This window comes from Camelus bactrianus, chromosome 5 (assembly GCF_048773025.1).
Source record: "Camelus bactrianus isolate YW-2024 breed Bactrian camel chromosome 5, ASM4877302v1, whole genome shotgun sequence".
Lineage (NCBI taxonomy): Eukaryota > Metazoa > Chordata > Mammalia > Artiodactyla > Camelidae > Camelus > Camelus bactrianus.
This window is the reverse complement of record NC_133543.1, coordinates 39,650,613-39,676,780: the sequence shown is the minus strand read 5'-3', so window position 1 is coordinate 39,676,780 and position 26,168 is coordinate 39,650,613. Positions and strand designations below refer to the sequence as shown.

The 26,168-nt window shown below is 34.0% G+C and overlaps 1 protein-coding gene across 5 annotated transcripts in view; it reads right to left on the bottom strand.

Moving 5' to 3' along the window:
• Window positions 1–26,168, bottom strand: part of GALNT13 (polypeptide N-acetylgalactosaminyltransferase 13) — a 462,125-nt gene that overhangs the window by 255,739 nt on the left and 180,218 nt on the right. For all 5 annotated transcript variants that reach the window (XM_074363678.1, XM_074363673.1, XM_074363674.1 and 2 more), the window contains exon 4: window positions 3,646–3,814. In XM_074363678.1, coding sequence (XP_074219779.1) covers window positions 3,646–3,814 — 169 coding nt within the window. The remainder of the gene's footprint in view (window positions 1–3,645; window positions 3,815–26,168) is intronic.

The window sequence follows — 26,168 nt, the reverse complement described above, 5'->3', positions numbered from 1 at the left end:
AAGGGAGAGATTCTCCAATATTTCAAAGGCCTAATTTCTTCTATTAAAAATAACCATATTTTGGTAGACCTATCTTTTCACATTGCACCCTCAGGAGACAAAGACCTTAAGCATTATACCTTGCAACCTAGAGATCTTGTCTATTAGAAAAGATACTGCCAGAAGTACTCTCTTCAACCTTGAGAGAAAGACCCCATCACATTACTGCTAAGCAACCCTTGTGCTGCGAAATCCCAAGAATAGACACTTGGATTTCTATGATACACCTAAAGAAAGCACCAGACACTGACCAGACCTTCTCATCATTTTGTGGCCTGAAAGTAATAATTTCCCAGTACTGAAGCAGATGTCTGATGAGATAGTTTTCCTAAGATACACAGACCAGGCCTATTGGAAGTTTGTTTCTAAACCTTTGATAATAATATAACACAACAGATGATCTCCAATGTCTATGATCTTGACAACATTTAGACTCTGGATTAAAATGCCTTAGAGCTTTCCCTCTTAACCCTTCTCCTTGTTATTTGAATGTGACCTTAATAAGTTTCCAAGCTGAGCACTTTCCTTCTGACATGATACACTGCACTCAGAAAAAGGCCTTCCTGACACTGAGGGGAAAAAGCCATTAAAATTAGAAAACCCGACTCCTAATCAGCAGTGTTTTTAAAGAAACATCATGATCAAAAGGGAGGAATGTTAAAAAAAAAATAAACAGAAACCTTAATTAAGTAGAGTTTGAATACAGCTCCAGAAGGGGGAACTCTCACACCCTGCAACAATAGCAGAGCCCAATAGGACAAAGAAAAACTCTTCTCTCCTGGCAAGGACTTAGCTAATGAAAAGCCATGGACTCTTTGTTTATTATAGCCATTCCAACTTCTTTTTCTCCTCTATAAAAGTGTTCTCCTTCCCTTGCTATTTGGGGACTTGCATTTGGCTTGTCATGGTTGCAGACCCTGAACTGCAATTCTCTGGTGACTGTAAATAAACCCATCTTGCTGGCAGTCTATTTGTTTCAGGTCAACATACTGAACACATCTTCAAATATTTGCAGATTGATATTAAGGCCAAATACAACATTAAACTATTTGGACAATTTTCTGAATTCAGCCAAGCCAAATTAAGTAAGGATATATTTTAGTGAATTCAGTCTTTGTACAGTTCAGACACTTTCTTAATAAATACCAACTCAAGTTTTCACTAAAGTAAACTTAAACTAATTTTAAAACTAATTCTTTGTGATTCTCATATTTTATATATTTATATAATTTATATCAGTCATCATTGAGATTAGTATAATGTGTCCATATTTCTAACCAAAAATTGAATTGTAAGTAATACCAAAATTGAGAAAAAAAGTTTTGTGTATCAAATGAGTACTAACAGCTTTTTACATGTTTTTGGTAAGTTTGGATATCTGATTCACAATGCATGTCTCAGCATTAGTTGTTCCTGGGCAGGCACACAACTGAGTCATTCAAGATGGCTTGCAAATGTCCCCATTGAGCTTCACATATACTTTATGATTTGACTAGGAATAGTGGATGGCATTTCTGTTTGTTTTACTGATTGCATACACTGTAATGTCATAAAAATAAAAGAGAACATTATTTACTTCACTAATATTATTTCATAGACTATTTGCAAAATCTCAAAATTAAAGCAATAATATCCACAGTAAGCATGGCATTTTTTGTAGTTTTTATACTGAGCAATTTGAATCATACATTTTTTAAATGTTGAATTGTTCCAGAGTTTAAGACTTAGTTATTTAAGTACTTAATATGCTTAATAGTCCTTAATGGAAGTAATATTACTGGCCACAAATATTTTAAATGGATGTTCAACAGTGATGTTACCTCTTTTTTTTTTTAAATGATGGCTCTGTATTAAAACAGTTCTTACCTTAATCATTCCAGATCTGATATGAAAATTAACTTTATGACAATCGTAGCTTCTTGAAGAAAAATGTATAACCATTCTGAACTTAGCTATGTTCACATATTGTATTTTTTGTTAATGTACAAAGTCATATAAACATTGTTGTGATTTTTAAAAAATGCTGAAGGACATAAAAGCATGCCAAATATGTAAAGATACTCCATTTTGCCTGAATAGAAGTCTCAGTATTTTAAGAATACAGTATTTCTCTGTAAGTTAAAGTATAATTTCAGTGTGGTCCCAATAAAACTTCCAATAGATTTTTAAATAGAAAAAAATTAATTTTATATGTTCTGGTAGTTGAAAATGAAGATTTAAAAAAATTTGAAATAGTGTTTACGTGATTTTCCATAACACATAAGTTAACATATTTACCCCTTTATCACAATATGGTATATAAAACAAGGGAATCAATGGAACATTATAACATTATGAACTTAGCATGTAAAATACTCAAAATCATTTAGAAGAATATGCTTATTGTTTATCTTTAAAACTGCAAGTGTATCTACACACATACAAACAAAACACACAAATATGGACCGAACTACTTGCAAAGTGACTTAGGCCTTTGGAACACACAATTGTTAAATTTGATGTTTTAGCCATTTGCTAGGGACCAAAAATATCCATAACATGTAGTTATTTGTGGTTTTGTTGAGAGAGACATTTCAAAAGCATATAGGGGTATACAAAACCAGTAACTTAGCTATCAAATGAACCTTCTGACAACTCAGGCCAGCATCTCAGCAAGGCTTTGCTTACTTTACTTTGGTTTACTTGAAGTAATTCAGAAAGGGCAAAAGTCATATTTAGTAAATATGTTAGCGTCACTCTACTACTAATGTAATACAACCCATTATATGTGGGTAAACTTTATATGCATTAACTATGATGTTATTGTGTATAGAGAAAGCCATTACAAGTCTAAAAGAGCAACTTCTTTTTAAATAGAAGTGTGTTCCGGAGGATATTTGTAAATTGGGAGATTTTCTAAAATCTGAGGACATACCTTTTCTAAGTGCCAAGAGCTTACTTTATGAGTACTATATACAAGGATGACAATACTGCCACTAAACATTCTGATTTTTATTACATCCATTTAAAATATGTTCAGCTATCTAGAGCATGACTTACAGTTAATCACATATAAGTTAAACTTTTCAACGTAATTTTTCATGCAGTGTTACTATTTCTGAGTGAATATTTCCTCCATGGCTGATAACTGAGTATTCTAATTATAAAAAACATCATAAATTGCTAAAGAACCCACAATAAATAATTTTAAAGGATCAAAGAATCATACAGGCAATGGCTTATTTTTACACTGAAATAGCAAAGTGTATATTTCAAAGCAAAGCTTTTTATACAGGTGAGGAAATAATTTATCAAAGATCAAATTTGCTCTGTTTTTGGCACGATAAAGCAAAGCAATGCAAAAAGACATCTCATGAAGGAAAAAAAAAAACCTGTTAGGCTTGTGTATTCTGCAGTGTGTTTGCAAGTAGCATGTTTTGCTGTGCCAGGGAAGGAGACAGTTCATCTCTCTCATCATATGCATGCACAGTAAATTCCTACTATTGAACAGGTATTCAGAACCACGCAGTTCTAGGATTCAAATAATCTGAGTTAACTAAAGTTTTAAGATATTCTGAAATTTGGGGATTGCTAATATGTAAGATTGTATAACAAATGTAAACTCACCCTTCTAATCTTACATCCGGCAGACTTCTGTTAAGGGCAATCAAATCACTGGCCATAAGGTTAAACTGATTGATTTTAAACAGTTCTTTCATTTTCTCCTGGTCATCTTTAGGAATCAGCACAGCCTTTCCCATTTCTCCTGGCCCTTCTTGGTTTCTTGAAATAACAGCTGTAAGACACACACAGGTAAACACATACATACAAACATACAGATAATGAACTGAATAAATAAACTTGTGTGTTGGATTAGATTCTAAAGTGTATTTTTATATATTGGCTTAATAATACAGTCATCAAGTCCTTACTGCTTATTTACAAACCACACACTACAGTAAAATAAAAACCACTTACTTTAATTCATTAAGTCAATGCTGCATATAGTCTTTCAAGTCTAGACAGATTATATGATCTGACTATTCATTAAGACTTAAGTAAGCAACACAAAACACCAAAACTTAAAACTTCTCTTTCATATTTTTAATATACTTATTAGAGAGGGATGAAGTTGAGTTCTGGGCAGACCAAGTTGTGCAAAATACAAGAGAAATTTTGAAAATATCCCAAGATTAATTTATTTTCACATCCACTTAAGTGTTTTGATATTTCACATGCCTATTGCCATTATATATTTATAAAAGCACGCAAAGTTGGTAATGCTTTATCCCATAGCAATTTGGTTCCTTTGTCTAATCATTTTTAAATAAGTAAAAAGAACTTTCATAAAGGTGACATAATTTTAAACATCAAGTTAGATCTGGAGTCTGTGTACTCTATAACTGGAATTTCACAGCAATATTCTGGGCTTTACTGTCTTTATTAACTGGACTCAGGATTTGATATACAGGCTAATGTTCTTGCCATTTCCTCCAAGTTATCACCACACTAATGCCCCCTTTAGCTATAAAATACATGGTTCAGTGTGTGTGTGCGTGTGTGTATATCTGTGTGTAGGCACAAGTGTGCATGTCTGTATGTATGTTAACATTTAATAATAAGACAAGATTCTGGTCAATTCTAATGTAAACTAACTTACTCTTCATAATGACATTAAATTAGGTTATAGTAAAAGAAATGCAGTTCTGGTTTTGACTCTTCCAATGTTTTGCTTTATTATAGCTCCTAATACATTAATCTTACTGAGTTTAATTTCCACATACTTTAAAGGGCAAATATTAGGACCCAGATTACTTTAAAATATATTTTAAAAATTAAGGGATATTAAAAAACTAAAAACAGAATTACCATATGATCAGGCAATGGGTATACATCCAGAAAAAATAAAAACACTAATTCAGAATGATACATGTACCCCAATGTTCAAAGCAGCATTATTTACAATAGCCAATACATGGAAGTAACAAGAGACCATCAACAGATGATTGGATTAAGAAGATATGAGAGAGAGAGATATACACATACACATATACATATATATGGATATTAACCAGCCATAAGAAAGAATGAAATATTGCCATTTGCATCAATGTGGATGCTTAGTGAAATAAGTTAGACAGAGAAAGACGAATACTATACCACTCGTATGTAGGATCTAAAAAATAATACAATATACAAAATATGTATACAAAACAGAAACAGACTCACAGACATAGAAAACAAACTTCCAGTTAACAAAAGGGAGGGGGTGAAGGGGCAAATTAGGGGTAAGAGAATAATGGATACAAACTACTATGTATAAAATAGATAAGCAACAAAGATTTACTGTATAGAAGAGGGAATTATAACCAATATCTTATAATAACTTACAATGAAATATAATCTGCAGTAAAGAAAAACGGAATCACTATACCGTACACTTGAAACTAACACAATATTTTAAATTAGCTATACTTCCATAAAATATTAAAGGATAAAAAGCATGTGAAAATAATTTGTAAATTATAATGCTTCATAAAATACAAGTTCTAAAGTAATAAAAGAGTGTGCTCAAAACTACGATAGAACACAGTACAGAGACTCTCCTCTGACTTGATTATGAAACATCAAGGCTGGTATTACTAGTACTAATATACAATTGGTCTTCCAGTAGATTATGCTCTAGAAGGGTCATCCTGACTTTGGAACAGTATGGGGCAAACTACAAAAGAGATTAGGCGTTTCTAGGGAACTTCAGATATGGGTATCAAAAAAGTGATCAGCCTGGAAATCCTCTCAAAGAGAAAAAAGGTAATAACTGGGAAAACTTTAAATGGAAAAGATACATGTATTCAACCTCAAACTATTTAAACGATTGTCATCTTAAAGCTTATAAAGACTCTCATTCACTTTAAGAAGCAAAAAATAGAAATGATGGCAGGAATTTTATGAGAAAGCATATTTTGCTCAATTTAAGAAATAAAATTCTAACAATAATATGTTCCCTTGGGAGGTAGTAAGATTACTGTCCCTAGAATCAGATGGAGTTGTTGGAGTTGACTTTGGGTGAATTTATGCTGTTGGTGAGATGCTGGACTTAGGTGTCAAAATACCTTTCATCTCTAGAATTTCTTTTTTAAGTTTTGAGTCCACAGAAACTGTTAAAAAAGAATTTTTATGGTTCCTTTAGGGGTTCTTCTAATCCTGAAGTCAAGAACATAATCAGGCTAGATGAGACCACCTACTGACTGTGGATATTTTATGTATATGTGTATATCTATGTATCATCTTGACAGGGGTAACTGATCTAGATTGATAAAGTAGGTAGATAGGTAGATAGATAGTTTTTTTTTTACATACTCTGGTCTATAATCTTCATGCCAGAAAAAATAGGATTAATTTTTTTTTCTGGGGAAAATAATTTTTGATTCTTGACACATTAAAGAAAATTTAAAGAATTTGAGGTTGAAATTAGAAGTTTTAGAAATTAAAAGAGTTCACACCATTCACAGTTCTTTAAAATATCCTCTATGAAATTCCAACAAAAATACGTTACATTGCAGAGAAAGGCACTAGAGTCAACACCGTGCCACCAAGACTAGGTAGTAGAATTAATGTTTACTTTATGTGGAAAAGACACAGGGCTCAAGTACATCATTTTAGGGCATAAAGATCAGTTTAAGGTGCACAGAAGAATTTGTATTATATATTGTTTTCAGAGCTGTAACCGTTTCCTTTGCTTAGCACTATGGAGATTATAGTTTTGTCAGTGGAAGAGTAAGTGTATCGTCTTATAGTGTTACCATCAATAAACATAAAATTGTCATAAATAGTATCCTTATACCTACAAACAGTTTGCAAGCACATATAATTATTCTTCTTAATTATCTGCAGCTTCTTAGAATAGATAACAACTTAATGTATATCAGGTTAAGTGTCTCTTCCCCAAAGTTTAATATATTTTTTATAATGGTCTCTAATGAATGCATAGTTGGCTTCTTACAAAATGTTTTTTTCTTATGCATAAACAGACCTATTGGTGTTTTTCACCTTGCTTGAGGAAAAAAAAAATGCTAAGTAATCATTATGTGGAACCATCCCTTTTCTTTTTCTGGCTCTTACCTGACAGAATGCTAGAATTGCTAGAAGTAGGTTTTTTTTTTTCCCTTCAAATAGTATAAATAAGAAATAGAAAAGATATGCAATTTAGTATGTGGCTTCATCTCTGATCTCCAGTACCTGTAAATAGCAACTTCTATTCTTTTTCTGTTGACTTCTCTCCATTAAAGAAAAAAAGACAAAAAGACCACCCACATACCTACAAAATACCATGCTCCTCCACAGCCAATGTAAAAAACAAAAAGAACTGTCATTGATGTTTTGGTGCTGCTTTTCTACTCTTAAGGCAAATGTAATAGAGAAGGTAACTAAATCTGTATTATATCTTGATTATTGATTTAAATATGGACAGAAATATCCCAATTCCAAATCTGGTTTGGACTGCAGAAATAGATTAATGTACTATCCTGGAAGTTATTTTCTTCCTAATTATATGATGAGCTAATTAAAAATGATAAATAATTTACTCAAAATGACATTGTAAAACTTGTAGAAATATAAAAGCAGAATTATTTACATAAAGTATATATTTCATTTTCATTAACATAGTGCATACTACATAGATTAAAGATTTATTTTTATTAGAGAATTCCCACTGATAAAGACAATGACCACCAAAATATACATAAACCAACTAATCAGTCTACCAAAAGAAATACTACATCTTAATTCCATTATTGTCTTATGTACATTGCATTATGAATACTTTTTCAATTGCAGAAATGTCCTGTTAACAACAAGCACTGTCTGTTTGAAAAAAAGAAATGAGACATCTTATACCTAGAAAAAACTTGAGTTAAAAAAGTTGTAGGTCAATTCTACAACTAATTCTAAATCTAATGGTTTATTTTGTTAAAGGACATACTAATACATGATGCATACTGGTAAAAGCATGACATTCGACCAAAATCTAAATGTTTTCCCATCTGTCATGCTTTCCAAAAAATTACTTCAAATTGTATTTCCATCTTCAGGTCTACCCAATTGTTGATTTCTGTATATTTGCCTTTAAAATCTATCTTTTCAATGACACTGCAGCTCCTTCCTCTCTCACTTTTATCACTTCCAATTCATCAACTGTAATAAATTTAAAACCTTGACTTTTAATCTCTCTCATCTTTGAATATTCATACTCCATTGCTAACAGATCAATTTCCCTGAGACAGTACTTTTTGTCTTGTCAACCACACGTGTTTGTAGTGGAGTCAGAAGATAAGGACATCATACCAGTACTGGGAGGACCCTTCCACCATCTAAACCATTTTGCCTTCTGGCTCAGTGTCCCCTGGGCCATGCTCTTTTGCCAATTTACAGACTATGAGTTTATCAAGGGTAATTATTGTTAAAATAAAGGAACTCAGTATATCTTTGCCTTGCCCCATTTCCATTAGAAATAATAATAGACCTCAAATATCAATATTATGATATCAATATTATAATGCATAACTTAATATATATCTAACAACAAAATTCATTCTATTTAATGTGTGAATAAATGGCAATTCATTTGCCATCCCTTAGAAAAAAACTATGCATTTTTATAAACCTGATATATCTGACAATAATTTTTTTTTTTTCATTTTTAACATGGCCATATGTGGTGTTCTGGTTTTTGCCCATTACATTTCAGTAAAATGTAGATGCTGCATAGATTTTTATGCAGCATGAATGTTGCAAATAGCAAGTTCCAATGGGATCAAGCTCAGCAGATATTAGCTACTGTTTCCCAAGACAGCATTGCCTCTTGTTAGATATTAATAAGGTAGCATTTTCCACCAGCTAAGTGAGAGATCATTCACAGAGCCAAGGGAACACTGACTTCCAAAATGGTCTTTTACTTATTTTTAAAATCAAAATATATTATTATTATGATAAGTAAAATATTTGCTCATTTAAAAGAAAAAAGGAGAGAAAGAAGGAGGAAGGAAGGGAGAAAGAAAGAAATGATAGAGAGACAGAGAGAGAGGTAGGTAGGTAGGTAGCCATGATGAAAAAAAGTGAAAAAAACTACTGCTTGACTGGTCAATTTCAATATATTCAGAAACACACTTATGTACTTAAAATATGATCATTCATTCACAGTGGACTTTATCATTTCATTTATCTTTATCATTATCATACATGCTTATTTTATCATTTAAAATGCAATTCTAATTCTAGAAATTGTTCCAAATAAATATGTGAATCCATACCCACTGTATAATGGCTGTAAAATATGGCATAGCTTGGTTCTTCCATGATTTATTTAACTAGTTCTTTGTCTTTGAACATTTATGTTGTTTCAATAATCTGTTATAAATGGTGAGTCAGTTAATATTCTTCCTTATGTATACATCTTTGCAAATTTGTTTGAGAATTGTTATGAAAAAATGGTGGAAATTTAATGAGGAAATTATCGATTAACCGTGCTATATTGTAATTATTGTTTATCTCATCTCTTTGATTTTCCTTATGATAGTTCTCTGGCTAGGAAGTTCCTTCCATCTCTGATGACTGAAATAATCCCTGTTCACCAATTTTAAATGGTCTCTCTTCTATGATTTTATAGCTTTTTTACTTTATTCCATTATGTCTTTCATAACACTCCATTATCATTGCCTGTTTATATGTTATGGCTGTGAGTCTGCCTATTGAACTATCCCATTTTCTCTGCCTCCTGGACACTTAGCTATACCACATTCCCCAGCCTCCCTGCAGTTAAGTGTGGTCTTATAACTGAGTATAGAAGTGATTGGTGCCAGTTCCAGGCTTGGCCCATAAAAACTTCCCATTGCGATTCTCCTTGCCCTTTCCCTGGCAATAGCAACTTTGGAAGCCATGTGTTAAAAACAGGGAGCCATCATAAGAAGGCAGTAGCACAGGTGCCTGAATCATCACTTGGAGGAGAGCCAGAAGCTGATCAGCTATGCCCAGTGCAGAATGGGTATCAGAGAAATAACACTCTACTTTGCTAAACCTTTGGAAATTGAGACCTATCTGCTATACCTGATAGTGTTGTTTTTATTAGTGCACTTTGTTCTTTCCCCTTTAGTCTACGAAGACTCATCAACGTATTCTGCCTCCACTTTGACTCAGCCCAGGGCCTGACGCTCTTTATTCAGTCAGTGAATAAGTTGAGAAAAGTAGATGTAAACTTTGAGACAATCTAATTCTTCTGTCGAGAGACTGATGAACAGAGCAAATAAAATCGAGGTTTTCTCCGTCTCAAAGATGTATAAAACTACCCATTGTGATATTTTAAAAAAGCAAAACCTCTACTTCATATTTATTTTTATATTTTATTATTATATTATAATTAGTCCTCACCCATATTTAATACTCGGGTTGATACAAGCTCAAAAATTTCTACTGATAGTGGCACACAACTAAAATGTGTGAAGACTACGGCCTTAAGAGGTTTTAATTAGATCACATATCAGATTCTAAGAAGATGGTTAAAGAAACCACCATTTAAATAAAGCAGAGTATATGATTAATCTTTCTCAATCCCCAATGGTAACTTTTAATAAAATAATAGTTTGTGTAGCTATTAGAAGTGGTTCTCAATAATCACTCAATACAAAGTATGGCTGTTTAAATTTCGGCACCTATTAGCCTTACAATCATGGACCTGCCTTTCTTGTCCATAATTTCTTCTTCTTCAAAATATTTAAATAACTTCACAGTCTTGTTTGACTGAAGCTATATGCCAATGCAAAATATACTATAGTAGATGTCCACATTACACATTTCTATAATATTCTATAAAAGAAAATGAAACATAGCCCATAAATTATGACTCAAATTCCTTTATAAAAATATATTCTAAGGAAATATGCATATGCCCAAAGTTTTACTGGCATAGATGATTTTAGTAATATTAAGTGTTTTTACATGCAGGAAAAATAAATGGATATCCTATCCGTTTCTCTCTGAGACATACACACACACACACACACACACACACACGTATACACATATATAAACACACACACATACACACATATATACATATATATAGCATATACATATTATACTAAATATTATATATCCTATATTTTAAATACAATATAAACTGTTGTACCCACATAAAACACAAAGTCATTAAAACTATGCTATAAAATATTTATGCAGAAGGTGTTCATATTATACTTGAGTTAAAAAAAGAGGTCATGAAACAATGCTACAAAATAAACTTATTTCCATTAAAAGAAGTTCTGTGATGTATAAATATATGTCACCAATGGAGACTAGCAGTGGTTCATTAGATTAGAAGGCTTTTACATTCTTTCTTTAGCATCATCTGTATTTTTTAATCAGTTCAATATTACCTAATAAGGTGATTTCAGCTGCATATTAACCAAAACTCTGGTTTTCAGTGCTGATGATATAACATGGCTTTTACAGTGACAGATACAAGGTAGTTAGTAGATATTGGAGGCATGAAAAAGAAGGGATGAGAGTCGAGTAGAGTTCCTGAAGGGGGGCAAGCTGCTTAATATACATTAGATGACCAGCAGGTAGACGGGTACCCATAAAGAACTATGGTTTGTTTCAGCAGGAAATTTCCTCGTAGGAACTTCATTACAATTTACAGATACAGAAAAAATTTAGCAGCTGAGCAAGGACATATAGCAAAGTTCTTGGTTCCTTTTTTGAAAAAAGCAAGTTCCTATATTAGTATAAAAATTTCCACTTTCTTTTCACAACCATCCTTACAAAACCATCTACATGTGTATTAAAGCCGAAGCTATTCTTATGTACAGTAAGAGGTTGTTTGGCACATGTTACAGTCATAAATATTTCCTGGAAATGAGTGACCCAACTTTTAAAATGTTCACTAAGGTAATATAATAATGCTGAAACATGAAATTATTTCTTCTGCATTAAGAATGAGCTTTGTCATTAAAAGTATTTAAAAGGTCCTCAGCTTGCAATGGCTCTCGTAATAGCCTCAGTTTCAGCTTTTAGTAGGAGTCTCCCCATCCCCTTAGCTCTGCCCATAGTTAAAAATAGAATTCTTTAGAAACAAAAGCACCAATTTTGGCTTCAGGATGCTTTGGGAAATCCTTTGTAAGAGGACTGCAGTAGAACAATGCCATTTCAAAGAAGCCCCTTACATAACCCAACATTGCAAATTGTTCCTAAGATACACAATAATGCACTTTTAGCATCTGATATATCATCACACATATGATTCATCAAGTTTGCAAAAATATACCCACTTTGGCTAAAAAAAAAAAGAGCACTGCATTCATTGACTGTACATCTGAGGTAAAAGATGCATATTTTTAAAATAATTTCTGAATGTAAACATTTTACTTATTTATGAAGCTGCATAAAATGTCCAAGAATGCTCAAAATTTATTAACTACTCTTAGTCACAGAAAATGTGAAGCAAATGTTACTCAGTAGGTTCTTACGACGCCATATGTTAGAAGTAAAAAAAAAAAAATCCTTCATAAAGTCTACAACTAAAACATTATAAAATAATGCTGTGAGCAGAAAAAAATGGATCATCTCAAATAACTTAAAGTATTTTAAGGCATAAAATTAAATCTTCTGCTATATGGTGAGGCTTTTTGATGGCAGTTGTGCTGTATGTCTTTCTTTTGGCCCAGCAGGCCTCCCTCTGCACCATCTCCGGCCTGCTGTGTCAAGGGTTGCTCACCTCTATTTCACATTATCCAGGCTCCCTTGTCCTTTGACTTCCGGTTGGCAAGGCACTGGCAGATACCAGGGAATAGGAGATGAATGAGGCTGAGGTATCTGTTTCCCTGGTTCCCACTGTATGGGGTTGCTGATGGCTGCTCTCACTCACAGCTGTAATTTACTTCATGGGGACTGCACTGTGGCCAGTTAATGAAGGATGAGACAACAGAAGCCTAGATTAAATAAGAACCTACCCTCTCTGCTAGTACTTGCTAGAAGCAGCCACTTGACAGCCCTTCTCGGGGATGGTCCTGATAGTGGGTGAAACAAACGTCCTCCCACTGGGCAGAAAGTCAGAGGAAATGTGGCTGAACACCATGTGACGGGAAAGATGGCTGCAGGGAGGGATCTACACTCATGTGCGAGCAGTGGCTATCAGGGTGGGCAGCTGGTAAGGGACTTAACAGGATTAGAATATTGATGGCAAGGAGGCCTGAGGGAGGAGTAGATGACTGGTCTCCTTGAAATGGGCACAAAAAATGGAGAATCAGGCCCCACGGAATCTTCCCGAGAGCACTTCCACAGCACTTCCACTCTCTCCCTTGTCCCATGGACAAAATTATCCCTCCTACAGCTGTCCCTCTTTTTTGCAGTTGATCTAGTGCTTGCACAAAGGGAGAGGTACTCACAGTCCAGGACAGCACAGAGGAAGACTTTGCACAGATGTGACAACGTGAACTTCTCACCACAGTTGATGTGGTCACGGCCACCCAACTTGCTAGTGGCAGGAGACAGCACACAGCCATGCATGTGGCGTCACCCTTCGGCTGCTGCTGCCGCCACTCACCACTTTATTAATGAGGAGCTGTGGTCTGGGAAAGGGGAGGCTGGATGGACAGTAGCGCACCCATCTCAGGGGATCTTCCCAGACATCAGGCGTTCCTCCATGCAGGTTTAAAGGAAACACTTTCACGGATGAAAGCCCCAGAGGGCAGTGCTGTGACCGCCAAGTAGCAGCAGTGGGAGGGGCACCCCAGGCACAGATGGGCCCCTGGGACAGCAAGACTTCAACGTCAGGCTCGATGCCAACTGTCAGAAAGCAGTGGCTGTACCTGCCCACGGGCGCACTTTCCAGGCACGTGGCATCACTCTTGACCAACTTGTGTGAGGTCGATTCCATTGGACCCTTTTCATCGTTAAGGGGAAAAATGTCTTCTTAGCAGGGAGAAACAGGTATCTGGAATCTGTCTTCTCTGACCATGATTCTGTCAGCACCTCCATTGGTACACTTACAAAATCCTTGTTTTCTTTGGATGCTGACATAATCTTACCTCAGACCAGGGGAAATAATTTATGGGGGAAAAAATATGACCATGAGCTCACCAAAAAGATCTACTGCTCACATGACCTCAACATCTAGAAGCAGTGACTTTAACAGAATGGAATAATCTGCTAAAGACTACTAGGGCAACACTTGGGAGACAGATACCTTGTGGATTTGAGAAGCTGTCAGCACAGGATGTTATACATACACCTTAGAGCATCATCCAATGTATGATGTCATATCCCTTATAGACAGAATGCACAGGTCCAAGAAACAAGGGGGAACGTGAGAGTGGCCTTTTTCAGCAAATACCTCATTGAAGGAAAATTTCTTATCTCTATAACCTCAACATTTATGGGTAGAAGGGTACTAGTTTCCATGGAAGGAAAAAAATGTTTCCACTAAAGAACACAATCATGCCTCTGTTAAATTGGAAATTGAGTCTGCCCCCTGGCCATCATGAGCTGCTCAACTTGCTGAACCTTCTCTGCAGAGAAAGGGGCCACAATAATGGTTGAGGTGATTGATGTTATTTACCAATAGGAAATTAGACTGCTGCCACATAACGGGGGAAAGGAGAACTATTTCTGAACCCAGAGATTTCTCTGGAGCACCTCACTTCTGTGATAGGCTGGGTAATAGAATAATGAGGCAACACAACAAGGCAGACCAATCAGAGGCTTGTAACAGAGGATCATACCACCAGGTAAAGAACACTGTGTGGACTAGCTGCTGACTGAGCTTAGGATACACAGAGAACGGCTGTAGCTAAAAGAATATGTAATTATCATCTAAGACCTCATGAATAGCAACATGCCATAAGACTATAGCAGCTATACTTTAAGTTAATTAAGAATTCTTTCCCCTACTTTTTTTTTCTAGACTACCTTATGTGAAGAGCACTGAGGTTTGCTAACATGGCAGATTTTGTTTGAGACTATGATAAAACTGACATAAATTCTTAAGACTATGGTAGTTGATGGGATTTCCGCATCCCTTGTATTAGGGACACATTTTTCACCTGAAAAAGAGCAGATGCTGAGAAGAAAGAGGAAGGAATGCAGAAAACATTCAATGTGTTCCTCCAGATCCACACTCCGCTCTTAACCTTTCTCAAACTATGCCCTAAGATACTGACTTTTGTGGAGAACATCTGTGGACTTTCTTCCCTAGTTTCAGATTGGATTTGGCCAATGAGAGGAACCAAAAAGAATTTGGACAGCAAGACAAAAATAAAATAAAGACATTTACTCCCTCAGTTCTTTCTTGTGCAGTAGTCACAAACTGGAAATTACTGTAGATACAGTGACGATAACTTGCATTTCTTCTCGTCTCGGGATTTTGCTGTCAAAAACGGTTGCTTGTTGTCACTGCTGGTTGACTGTGATGTAGATACTATTTCATTTTGGTACTCAGCTCTTGATGCTAGGCATGGGATCAACCTTCTTACTGATTATCCTTAATGGCACAACATCAAGTAAAGATTACAGTTACTGGATAGGATTTATTCGGTCAAGTGTATGGATTAGGTTCAAATGGTAGATGTGCTCTGCTTTCTTTACTGATAATCACATGGTCAATTTCATGGAAGAAGGTATGTTAGGGCATTTCATATATATGTGTATTCTGATGTGGGGTGGTGAGTGGTGTTGAGGGAAGAACAAAAATGGAAAAAGGAAGATTAGAATGGTGGGGCACATAGAGTGAAATTATGAAAGTAAATTTTCTTGTTTCATTTAAAATATTCATCAGAATGCATTTCTTGAAGCAAGGTTAAAATACTGCCAGTCTCTATGATGGTAAAACATCGTGAGGCTAATTGAAGATTTGTAAGGTTTGCATTTCAGAGTGATCAGATTGTAACCCTGAGAGGAAGTTTGCATTTTTCATCAGTCAATTCAGAAAAATGAAATTATATCAGTTCTTCAATTTAGCTGTCAAGTAATGGACTCAGATTTCTTATTACCTAAATGGTTACTTGATTTTTAAATCGTATCTTTTTTAGGAGCTCCAGCAATAATTTCAGGCCATCAAAATAAGCTGATGTAAACCTGCTGCAATAGGCACCGAAATGTGAATCGTAACATTTTGATAATTATTTTTTCATGGAGACAATTTCTGGTAGAAGAAAAAAAAATTCAGTGTTCTACTCGAACTAAAAGCTAACCTCAGTGATCACCTATCTAATCACTGCCTGCCTCCTGCTGCCACCCCTTATGTTTATGTTTTGGGCATTCCAACATTTTATTAGCCATCTGTATAAACCAGCTGCTGATCTTTGCATGTATTCACAGTTATTATAAATCTTATTGTTTAGTATTAATTTATACTATGTTGTGGGTTTTCCATTGCCTCCAGGCATTTCCTATTACTTAATAATAATAAAAACAACCAAGACACTAATAATAGGCTATAATAAAGGATGACTTTATTTAATAGTCAGTAGAATTCAATTGAATGTACTGACTAAATAATGCAAATATGTCATTAAAATTTCAGGAATCCATCAAACACTACCTTTGCCCTTTTTAAAGTATCCAAATATTCCAAGAACTCAACCATTCAGAATACACATGGCCTAAATCAATACTCTTCTAATGTACATTTACTTTCTGTGTCAAAGACATATGATCATTCTGAAATTTAAATGCTGTCATAAAAATCAGCACAACACTCAAACACCAGTAAGTTACATATTTAAATGAATCTACTCTTTCTTACAGCTCATCAGATCTATATGAAATATTGTCATTTATACCCTGGCTTTTATTACCTAAACCTTTTTTTAGGGAAGTGTTGGTTACATCATAAGGTGAAGGACATATTGTGGGTTCTTAATCACCCAGACAAGACCCAATATAAAATAACAGGCACTGATCTGAGCCTGAGGATAAACAATGAATGCATCCTTCTTCTTTCTTGATAGTTTACTCTTAAAATTCTTAATATTCTACCTGACCAAATATAATATGTGTAACATTTTTATAATAACATATATATGTATGTTTACATTTGTGCAAAAATGTTATATATTATATACTCATATATACACACAGATTTTTAGGGGGTGGTGATGTTTAAAATATCTTTATTGATACCCCTTTTTTCACATTTGATGGTTTCATTTTCACCTTTCCATAACTACATATGGTAGTGTTTAATTTTCATTACATACACATTGCTACTTTAAATCCTGTACTACTTAAAACTAAACCGAGGTTGAGGTTAACATTTACTTATGGAGATTTTGCACTAGGACTTGATTTTCAAGGTAACTTAATATTTTGAGGAATTTTTCCCATGAAATTATTTTAACCTGAAGGAAAATCAGTTTACTCTGGCATAGCTGTCTTCCAATGTTTGTAATAGATTCAGTTTTCTACAGGAATAAGTAGTAGCCATCACTTTAGGAAACAACTTCATAATTTCTTTATGTTAGTAGCTTATGTCATCCAACAGGTAATTCCATTGCAATTAATGGTTAATAGTTTTTCATTCATGCTGCTGGGGAGGGGTAGCTAATTTAATATGCATTGTTATATTGTTATAGTTTCAGTTATTTTCTATTTACTCCTCTGCATGTCTGAACCAATTTGAATTATCCTTCTTATTTTATAGTACACAGGGGTAAAAGTACTCCAGTGATTTAAAAATGAGAGGTTTTTCTTCCTCTTTCTGTTTTTCCTTTTTTTCCCCTTAGTTCAGCTTTAAGATGAGTCTTTTTTTTTTTTAAGAGTGGACTTTTAGATTGCTTATTGATCAAAATTTTAGTTCATCTTCCATAGCAGCACAGCAAAGACATTTCACCATCCTTTAGATATTGTTTCCTTCCAGCTATGTTTCTTCATTCTGGCCTCTTTTTCCCTCTGAACTGTGCTAAATTCATGCACTCTCAAATGGGAGACCAATTGTATGAAATGACTTAGTCCAGATAGATTATATGCATCATGTTTGTCCATTTGACTTGCATTCATCAAAACCCAGATACCTACATATCTTATAACATTATAGACTCACAGTGTCTCAAGATTGGAAATTGAGGTGTTTTGTCTGAATGCAGAAAAGTGTTTTCAATAGAGAATTGTTAAGAGCCAGAGTGTTCTCTTTACCTTAGCTGAGTTACAGAATAGTTTAGCTTGCAAGTATCTTGCAAATTTATCTCTATGATCTTAACAATACTTTATGATAATTTTAAAACAGTAAGTGTCTTAGGAAAAAATAGATTGGTGGGAAAACAGAAAAGGAAGAGTAATGCAGTAAAGTTCCATTACATATTGAATATCACACCCAACTAAGCAGAGTCACATGGCAGGAGCATCTTGTTATTGCCTTGCATGAATTGACATAATGTGTTCCCTCACTGAAAACTACTCAGGGATCCCCAGCTTGAGATGGTGAGGATGGTACATTATCTCCCTTTTAAGAAAGAATATGCAATCATTATGTGAAAGAATATGCTCTTATTAAAAGATATTCCTATGAATGTAAAGGCAGCTATACGTGGAGGTCCAAGGCAGAGCTATAAAGTCTAGTTTTCACAATAATTATTCAGCTAATCTCCATTCATATTGGTCATCTTACACTATGCAGATTAGAAAAAAGGAAGCAGGGAAGGTGGAACCAAATTTTGTGAAGTTTAACTGTGCAAGGTTCAAGATACATTTCCCCATAGAGTACAACTCAGGAATTCATAGATTAATAAACATTTTTCTCCTTTGAGTTTTTCTTTTTCTTCCCATATTTTTCTCATCTAATGTGAATTATTGTCACCTTCTCTTTGTCCTGTCAGATCCCAATGACTTATCAAAACATTTTGTAGCCTTTCTTCCTGCCTTCAAATTATCCGATTCATGCAGATTTCCTTTTTCGAGTGTGGGGTAAACAATTCATTAAACGGTTTCAAGTTCTGTATGTATATATATTTGCATGTTTAGTTATAATTGTTCAGACATAACTGAACATTTAACTTTTGTAAGTGTTAGATGGAACCATCTCTTCACATTCAATTCTATTTAATTCAACAGCCTTCATTGATTTCAACATGCCAGGCTCTGTTTGGGATACTTGGCATATGTCAGTGAACAAAACAGAAAAAATTTCTACCCTAGTGTTTCTTACGTCTTATAATACACATTTCACAGTTCTACTTTACCCACCAACAGTTTTCGTTTTCTTCTTTGGTATCTTTCTTACTAGTATCACTAGAAATTTTTCATTGGAAAATTGTGTTAATGTCCAATAAAAACAATGTCAAAACAGGCTTAAGCTGTGTTCATGTGCGAGGCACTTTCTCAGCACGTTACATACATTAATTCATTTAATCTGCATTAACAACTTCATGGAATGTGCAGTATTTATCACCATCCCAATTTTATGTAAGAAGGAACAAAGAAATACAGAAAGCTTAAATAATGTTGAAGATTGCCCTGTTAACAAATGAAGTCCTGATCAAACCCAGGCAGCTTAACTTCAGACAGATAGATAGACAGACAGACAGACAGATAGGTAGGTAGATAGATAGGTAGATAGATAGATGTTTGATAGCAATTGAAAACTCAGTTCAGGTCCTCTGATCTAGCTGGAAGTATGCTATATATTTAAACTCAATTGAAAGGCATCAAATTCTACTGAATAATTCTTGGAACCCAGTATCTCTCCTTTTCTTAATTGGTTTAACTTAATCTCATGGTTACTGATTTAAAATGTCCCTCTTTAATACTGAACTGATCATCCTTCATGTTAATTCAGAGAACTCACATTTGTTAAAAATAATTAAATTATTCTTACAAGTGAGAGATATACTGTATTAAAAGAATAGTGTATATATTTTACTACTCCCTAATGCCATGACTTTTCTGGGCTCTGACAAAGCATAGGCAGTCTACACACCCAAGTATTTCATCCTTAAAAAATGAGTCTAATAATGTATAATTATTCCTGCAGGAAACATAAAGTCCCTTTAGATTGTGACTTTATTTGCATATTGTTAATTGGATATAGACCTATAACAAAATATAAAAGAGCAAATTTTACTGCATCAGAGTAACTAAATCAATTTAATACATTTTTTTTGGAAAGGCAAATGTGTAGAAGGTAATAATACTGAAGTAAACGGGCCTTTACTGTGAGAATTTATGACAGTATGGCCAAGAGTTGGGTTGTTTGATGTTTATTCTTTCTATCCCATAAAATTTTTTTAGATATATTAATATAATTTACATATAATAAAATTAATCCTTATTAAGATTAGTTTTGACAAATGTATACAAGTATAATCACCACCAAAATCAAAATATAGACTACTTCCCAACTTGAGTTAGTTTCATTGTGCTCATTTGCAGACAGTCCCCTCCTCACACTTCCAGCCCAGTGACCACTGTAATTGTTTTATGTTCCTATAGTTTTTACAATTCTAGAATTTTATATAGGTAGAATTGCACAGTGTTCAGGTTTCTGTGTTTTTGTGTGTGTATCTGCCTCCTTTCACTTAGCATGACATTTCTGAGATTATCGATTTGTTTCTTTTTATCATTAAGCAGTATTTCTCAGTAAGCCTGTATCAAAATTTGTTTAATCCATTCACCAGTTAGTGGACATTTGATCATCTCTAATTGTTGGATGTTACAAATAAAGAGGTTGTGAACATTTGTGCATGGGTATTCATGTGGACATATTTTCCTGGTTAAATATTAGGAACTGGATTGGTGGAGCATATGGTAAATATATGGTTCAATTTACAAGAGGCTATCAAACTGTTTCCCACAGTAGATCTTCTTCCATCTTCACCAGCAATTAGTGAGACTTCTAGTTGCTCTGCATTCTAGAAAAAATTTGGTATTTTTAGTTTTTTGGCTTTAGCCACTCTAGCAGATGTGTGTTCTTATTTTGAATTTAACTTGATTTTGCCTAATGCTATAATGTTGAGCATCGGTTTATGTGTGTATTTGCCATCATATTATCTTCTTTGGGAAGTGTCTGGTCAAATTTTTTGTGCATTTGTTTTATGTGGATAGTTTGTCATCTTATTATAAAGTTATAGGAGTTTTTTTATATATTCTGGATAAAGTCCAATATAAGATAAGTGTTTTGCAAATGTTTTCTGCCGTTTTGCCATAGTTTTCCTTAATATTATCTTTTGAAAAGTGGAATTTAAAATTTTTACCAAGTCCAATTTATGAATGTCTTTTTCCTGTATGATTTGCTCCTTTGTGTCCTACCTGAGAAATTTTTACCTACCCTAAGTCACTGGATTTTCTCCTACAATTTTTTATTGTTATCCCTATTACATATAGGCCTATACTCCATAGCAAATGAATTTTTAATAGATAAGTATTTAGTTTAAGGTTCAGTTTCTCATTGTTGTTTTATATCTGCATGTGGATAGCCAATTGTTTTAGTGCCACTTGTTGGAAAGACTGCCCTGTCTCCATTGAATCACCTTTCCAAGATTGTTTAAACTGAAATGACCAAGTACTGTTTCTCTAAAGTAATAATAGAAATAAGGTAGTGGGTGATTTTAGCACATAGATAAGTGTAGTGAATGAAAAAATTGTCATAAGGCACAGGACGGAGGAACTGGTAATACTCTGTTAAAAGTTACCTACACTCTATGTGAAGTGGTATAGCACCATCATAAAATATACAAAGATTAGTTTAAAATATATATTGTAAGTTCTAGGGCAACCATTTTTTTTAAAGAATAATTTATATAGTAAGAGAGAAGATAAAATAGAATCATATAAAATCTCAATTATATTAAGAGAAGGCAGAAGAAGTAGAGAAAAATGATGCAAAGAACAACTGGCAATGGATAGAAAACAGTTAAAAACATGGTATTATTAATCCAATTATACAAATAATCATTTTAAACATGAATGGACTAAATACACCAACTAAATGCAAACTGCTCAAGTGGATTAAAAAAATGGACCCACATCTCTGGTGTCTACCACTTTAAATATAAAGATCAGGCTAAAAGTAAAGGGATGGAGAAAGACAGACCATGCTACCACAAGACAAGAGAAAGCTGAATTAACTATATTAATTTCAGACAAAGTGGACTTCAGAACAAGGGAAATTAGAAGGGATAAAAAGGGGTGTTACATAATGATAGAGGGTCAAATTTCCAAAAAGAGAGAATAATCCTCAACATGTATGCACCTAACAAAAGAACATCAAAATAAGTTAGTCAAAATCTGATAGAACTGCATGGAGAAATAAATAAATCCACCATTTGATTAAGGATTTCAATACCCCTGTTTCAATAATTGATAGATTTAGTTGGCAGAAAATCAGTAAGGATACAGAAGACCTGAACAGCCCTGTGAATCAACTTGATCTAATTGATATACATAGAATACTCTAAGAACAGGAGAACACACATTCTTCTCAATTTCACATGTCAGACTCTTAAAGATAGACCACATTCTAAGATATAAAGCATACTATAAGCTTTTTAAGATGATTAAAAAAAAACATACAAACTGTGTTTTCAGATCACAGTGGAAGAAAACTAGAAATCAAGATTATATAATATATATGAAAAACTAAAAAGTCTGATGAAACAAAGAGATGAATGGGAGATAGTCTGTTTTCATGGATTGGAAGACTTAATATTGGTAAGATGTCAGTTACCTAATATAACTCAATCTATAAATTAAAAACAACTTCAATGAAAATCTCAGCAAGTTATTATGTATACATTGACAAACTATTGCAGAAGATTAATTGAAAAGGTCTACAATAAATAATAATACTTAAGGAGAAGAACAAAATTGGAAGATGGATACCACTTGACTTCAAGACTTACTGTAAAACTATAGCAATCAAGACACTGTGGCATTGGGCAAAAGAACACATAGGTCAATGGAAAGAACAGGGAACCCAGAAAGTGAACTACACACAGTCAACAGATCTTTGGAAAAGCAGCAAAAGCAATTCAGTGGAGAAAAGATATTCATTTTAACAAATGATGCTAGAGAAATTGGACAGTCATATGCAAAAAATAAGTAAATAAACCTAGGCACAGTCCTGACATGATTCACAAAAATTAAATCAAAATGGATCACTGACTTAAAAAAGCAAAACTATAAAACTTCTAGGAAAAAAAGAATAGAAGAAGACCTGAATAATCATTAGTTGGTGATGAGTTTGTAGATATACCACCAAAAGCATGACCCATGACAGAAAAAAAAATTTTATTAAAATTTATTTTATTTAAATTTAAGAGTTCTACTCTACAAAATAAGAGCATGAAAAGAGAAATCACCAACAGGAAGAACATATTTGCAAAATAAGCATCTGGTCCAGGATATCTGTCTAAAATATACAAAGAATTATCAAAACTCAACAGTCAGAAAACAAACAATCTAATTAAATAATGGACAAAATACCTGGACAGATATCTCAACACTGAAGGCATAAACATGACAAATAAGCATAAGAAAAGATGACAAAACTCATCTGTCATTAAGAAAATGCAATTTAAAACAACAGTGACATACCATCACACACATTTTTAAATGGTCAAAATCCAGGAAACTGACAATATCAAGTGTGGGTGAGGATGCAGAGCAACAGTAACTCTTAGACATTTCTGGTGGGAAAGCAAAATGGTACTGTCTCTTTGGAAGACACTTTGGCACCATCTTAACAAAACTAAACATCACGTGGAAAACTAGCAATCACAGGTATTTAATCCATTGATTTGAGAACTTTTGTTCACATGAAAACCTGTATGTGAATGTTTATGGCAGATTTATTCACAGTCACCCAAAACTCTGAGCAACAGTTTCACAATTATACAATGCTATACTTTATTGTAATAATTCATATTATTTTAGCATTTTACTGATTCCAAATATTTTGCCAGAGACAAATTCAGCTAGAGTAAATCAGATTTTAGTTTCCACATAATTTTGAGTATTTGTTTCTACCCATATATTTTTCATTTCTCATGGTACTTCCTGTATTATGATATATATACCTTTAGCTTATTATCTGAAGTATAAGTGTTAAACTACTCAATCTGAACACTGCTTTGTCTCAGAGTTTATCTCTTGTTAATTATGAAATAACTTAAACTCTGATCAAAGCCACATGAAAAAACTGAACCTCGATTCAGTTTGATTTAATAAACATTTCATAGAACCCTAACTCAAATAAATGTATATAACATACTCTTAAACATCTTTTTCTAAGTCTACTTCAATATATGCATTAATGCCACTGAGCCACAATTCATTGCTAACAAGGCAAAATCATTTTTAAAAGCTTAAGATATATTACTAAAGACAGTACATGCATTCTTTTGAATATTCTGTCAATGAAAATTTGTCATCCATTGTTCCTGAAGGGGAGCAAAATATGGCACCCCCAAAGTTGCCACTTTGGCATATGGATTATTTTGAATTAAAGCTAATTAAAAAACAGCTAATGCATGAAGGCCACTCTGACCCTCCTTTATCCCCCTGATAGCTGGATGTACATCTCCAATGTGAAAGATATCTTCCCTGTACAGGGGGAAGACATCCTTATCACCAGAGATAGGGAATTTAGGAGCTAGAAGGCTATATCAACAAACTTTGTTACGTCCTCACTTATTTACTACCCCAAGCTCAGACTTCTTTGTCTTTTCAGTTCTTCACAAATTTACTGTTTCTCTGACTAAAAGATTTGAAAGTTGCCTACCTTGGTCACTTCTTTAAGTCTCACATTTTTAATGGGGATTCTATATGTACAAAATTAAATTTGTTTTTCTCCTGTTAATCTATATCATGTCAATATAATTATTAAAGCAGCCAAAGAGACTTGAAGGGAAGAAGTGAAAAGTTTTCCACTCCCTACATTTTCTATAAATAAGTGAAATGATTTGGTGTCAGATGTCGAAAATGGAGAGGTGTTGCAGGGTTTCTATAGACAAGTTCATAAAATAATTCATATATATTTGGGAGAAGCTCTTGAAATGTTTTGAATATCATCCCACCAAGAGTGACTTTTTCGCTGATCCTCTGTTAACAATGAATCAAACTTCTCATCTGAATATTTAATGTAGTCTTTTGTTTATGACAATTGATGTTTTTATTTTACTTTGTGTTCCTCATAGGTGTGAAATGAAAAACAACAGTGGTAGTTGTAAAACAAACAAACAAAAAATACAAGGGAAATACCCAATCTAGTTAGTATTTGATTTAACCAAAGTATGGGGGTGGGTTTGTTGGTTTGTTTGTTTTTAATAATATGGATAGAAAACATTACCAAAGTAGGCAAACATGACCAGGTCCTTCAAGTAAATTCCAGGACTACAGCCGCACATAGTTTGAGCTTATATTCCAAACCAACCTTTTCCCTGGGTCTTTCTGTTAATGGCTTCCAGTTTATCTTTGTGGTCAGTTTTGAACCAATCTCTCCAGAAGCCCTTTCATTCAAGGAATTGCCAAATGCTATGCATTCTACTTGCAATCTTTCCCATTTATTTCCTCCTTTCTGATTGTACAGCTAATTCACTGTGATGATCTACTCAGCAAGGAATTATTGTGTTTCCCATTGGACAAGCACATAGATAAGGAAACTTTGAAATTCGTTACTTGTAATTCTCTCGATGTAGGTGGCTTCACTTTGCCATCTCCTAGATACATAATTTTTCATGGTTCCAATTGTCTGAATCACCTGTTCCTTTCACTCGTTCTCTTATATCAAGTGGGAGGCCTGCCACATTAGTTGTGCACTGAAGGATGAGAGTGAGGGCTGAACGGGCTTCAGGGACGAGCAGAGGCTCGGACGGTTTCTCCCTCGGTTTGTCATTCTGGCTGCCTTGCCTCGTCAGTTAACCAGGAATACCCTGGCTGGTTTTCACAAACACCCTCTAAAGCTGTGTTGTACAATACAGTGGCACCTAGCCACATGGGGCTAGTTTAATTTAAATTAATTGAAATAAACTAAAAATTTAGTTCCTCACTTGCAGTGGTCACACTTCAAGTACTCAAGATTTATATGGGGCTAGTAGGTACTTTACTGGACAGAATTTAAAACATTTTTATCATTGCAGAGTTCTGTGGGCCAGCACTGCCTAGATTCT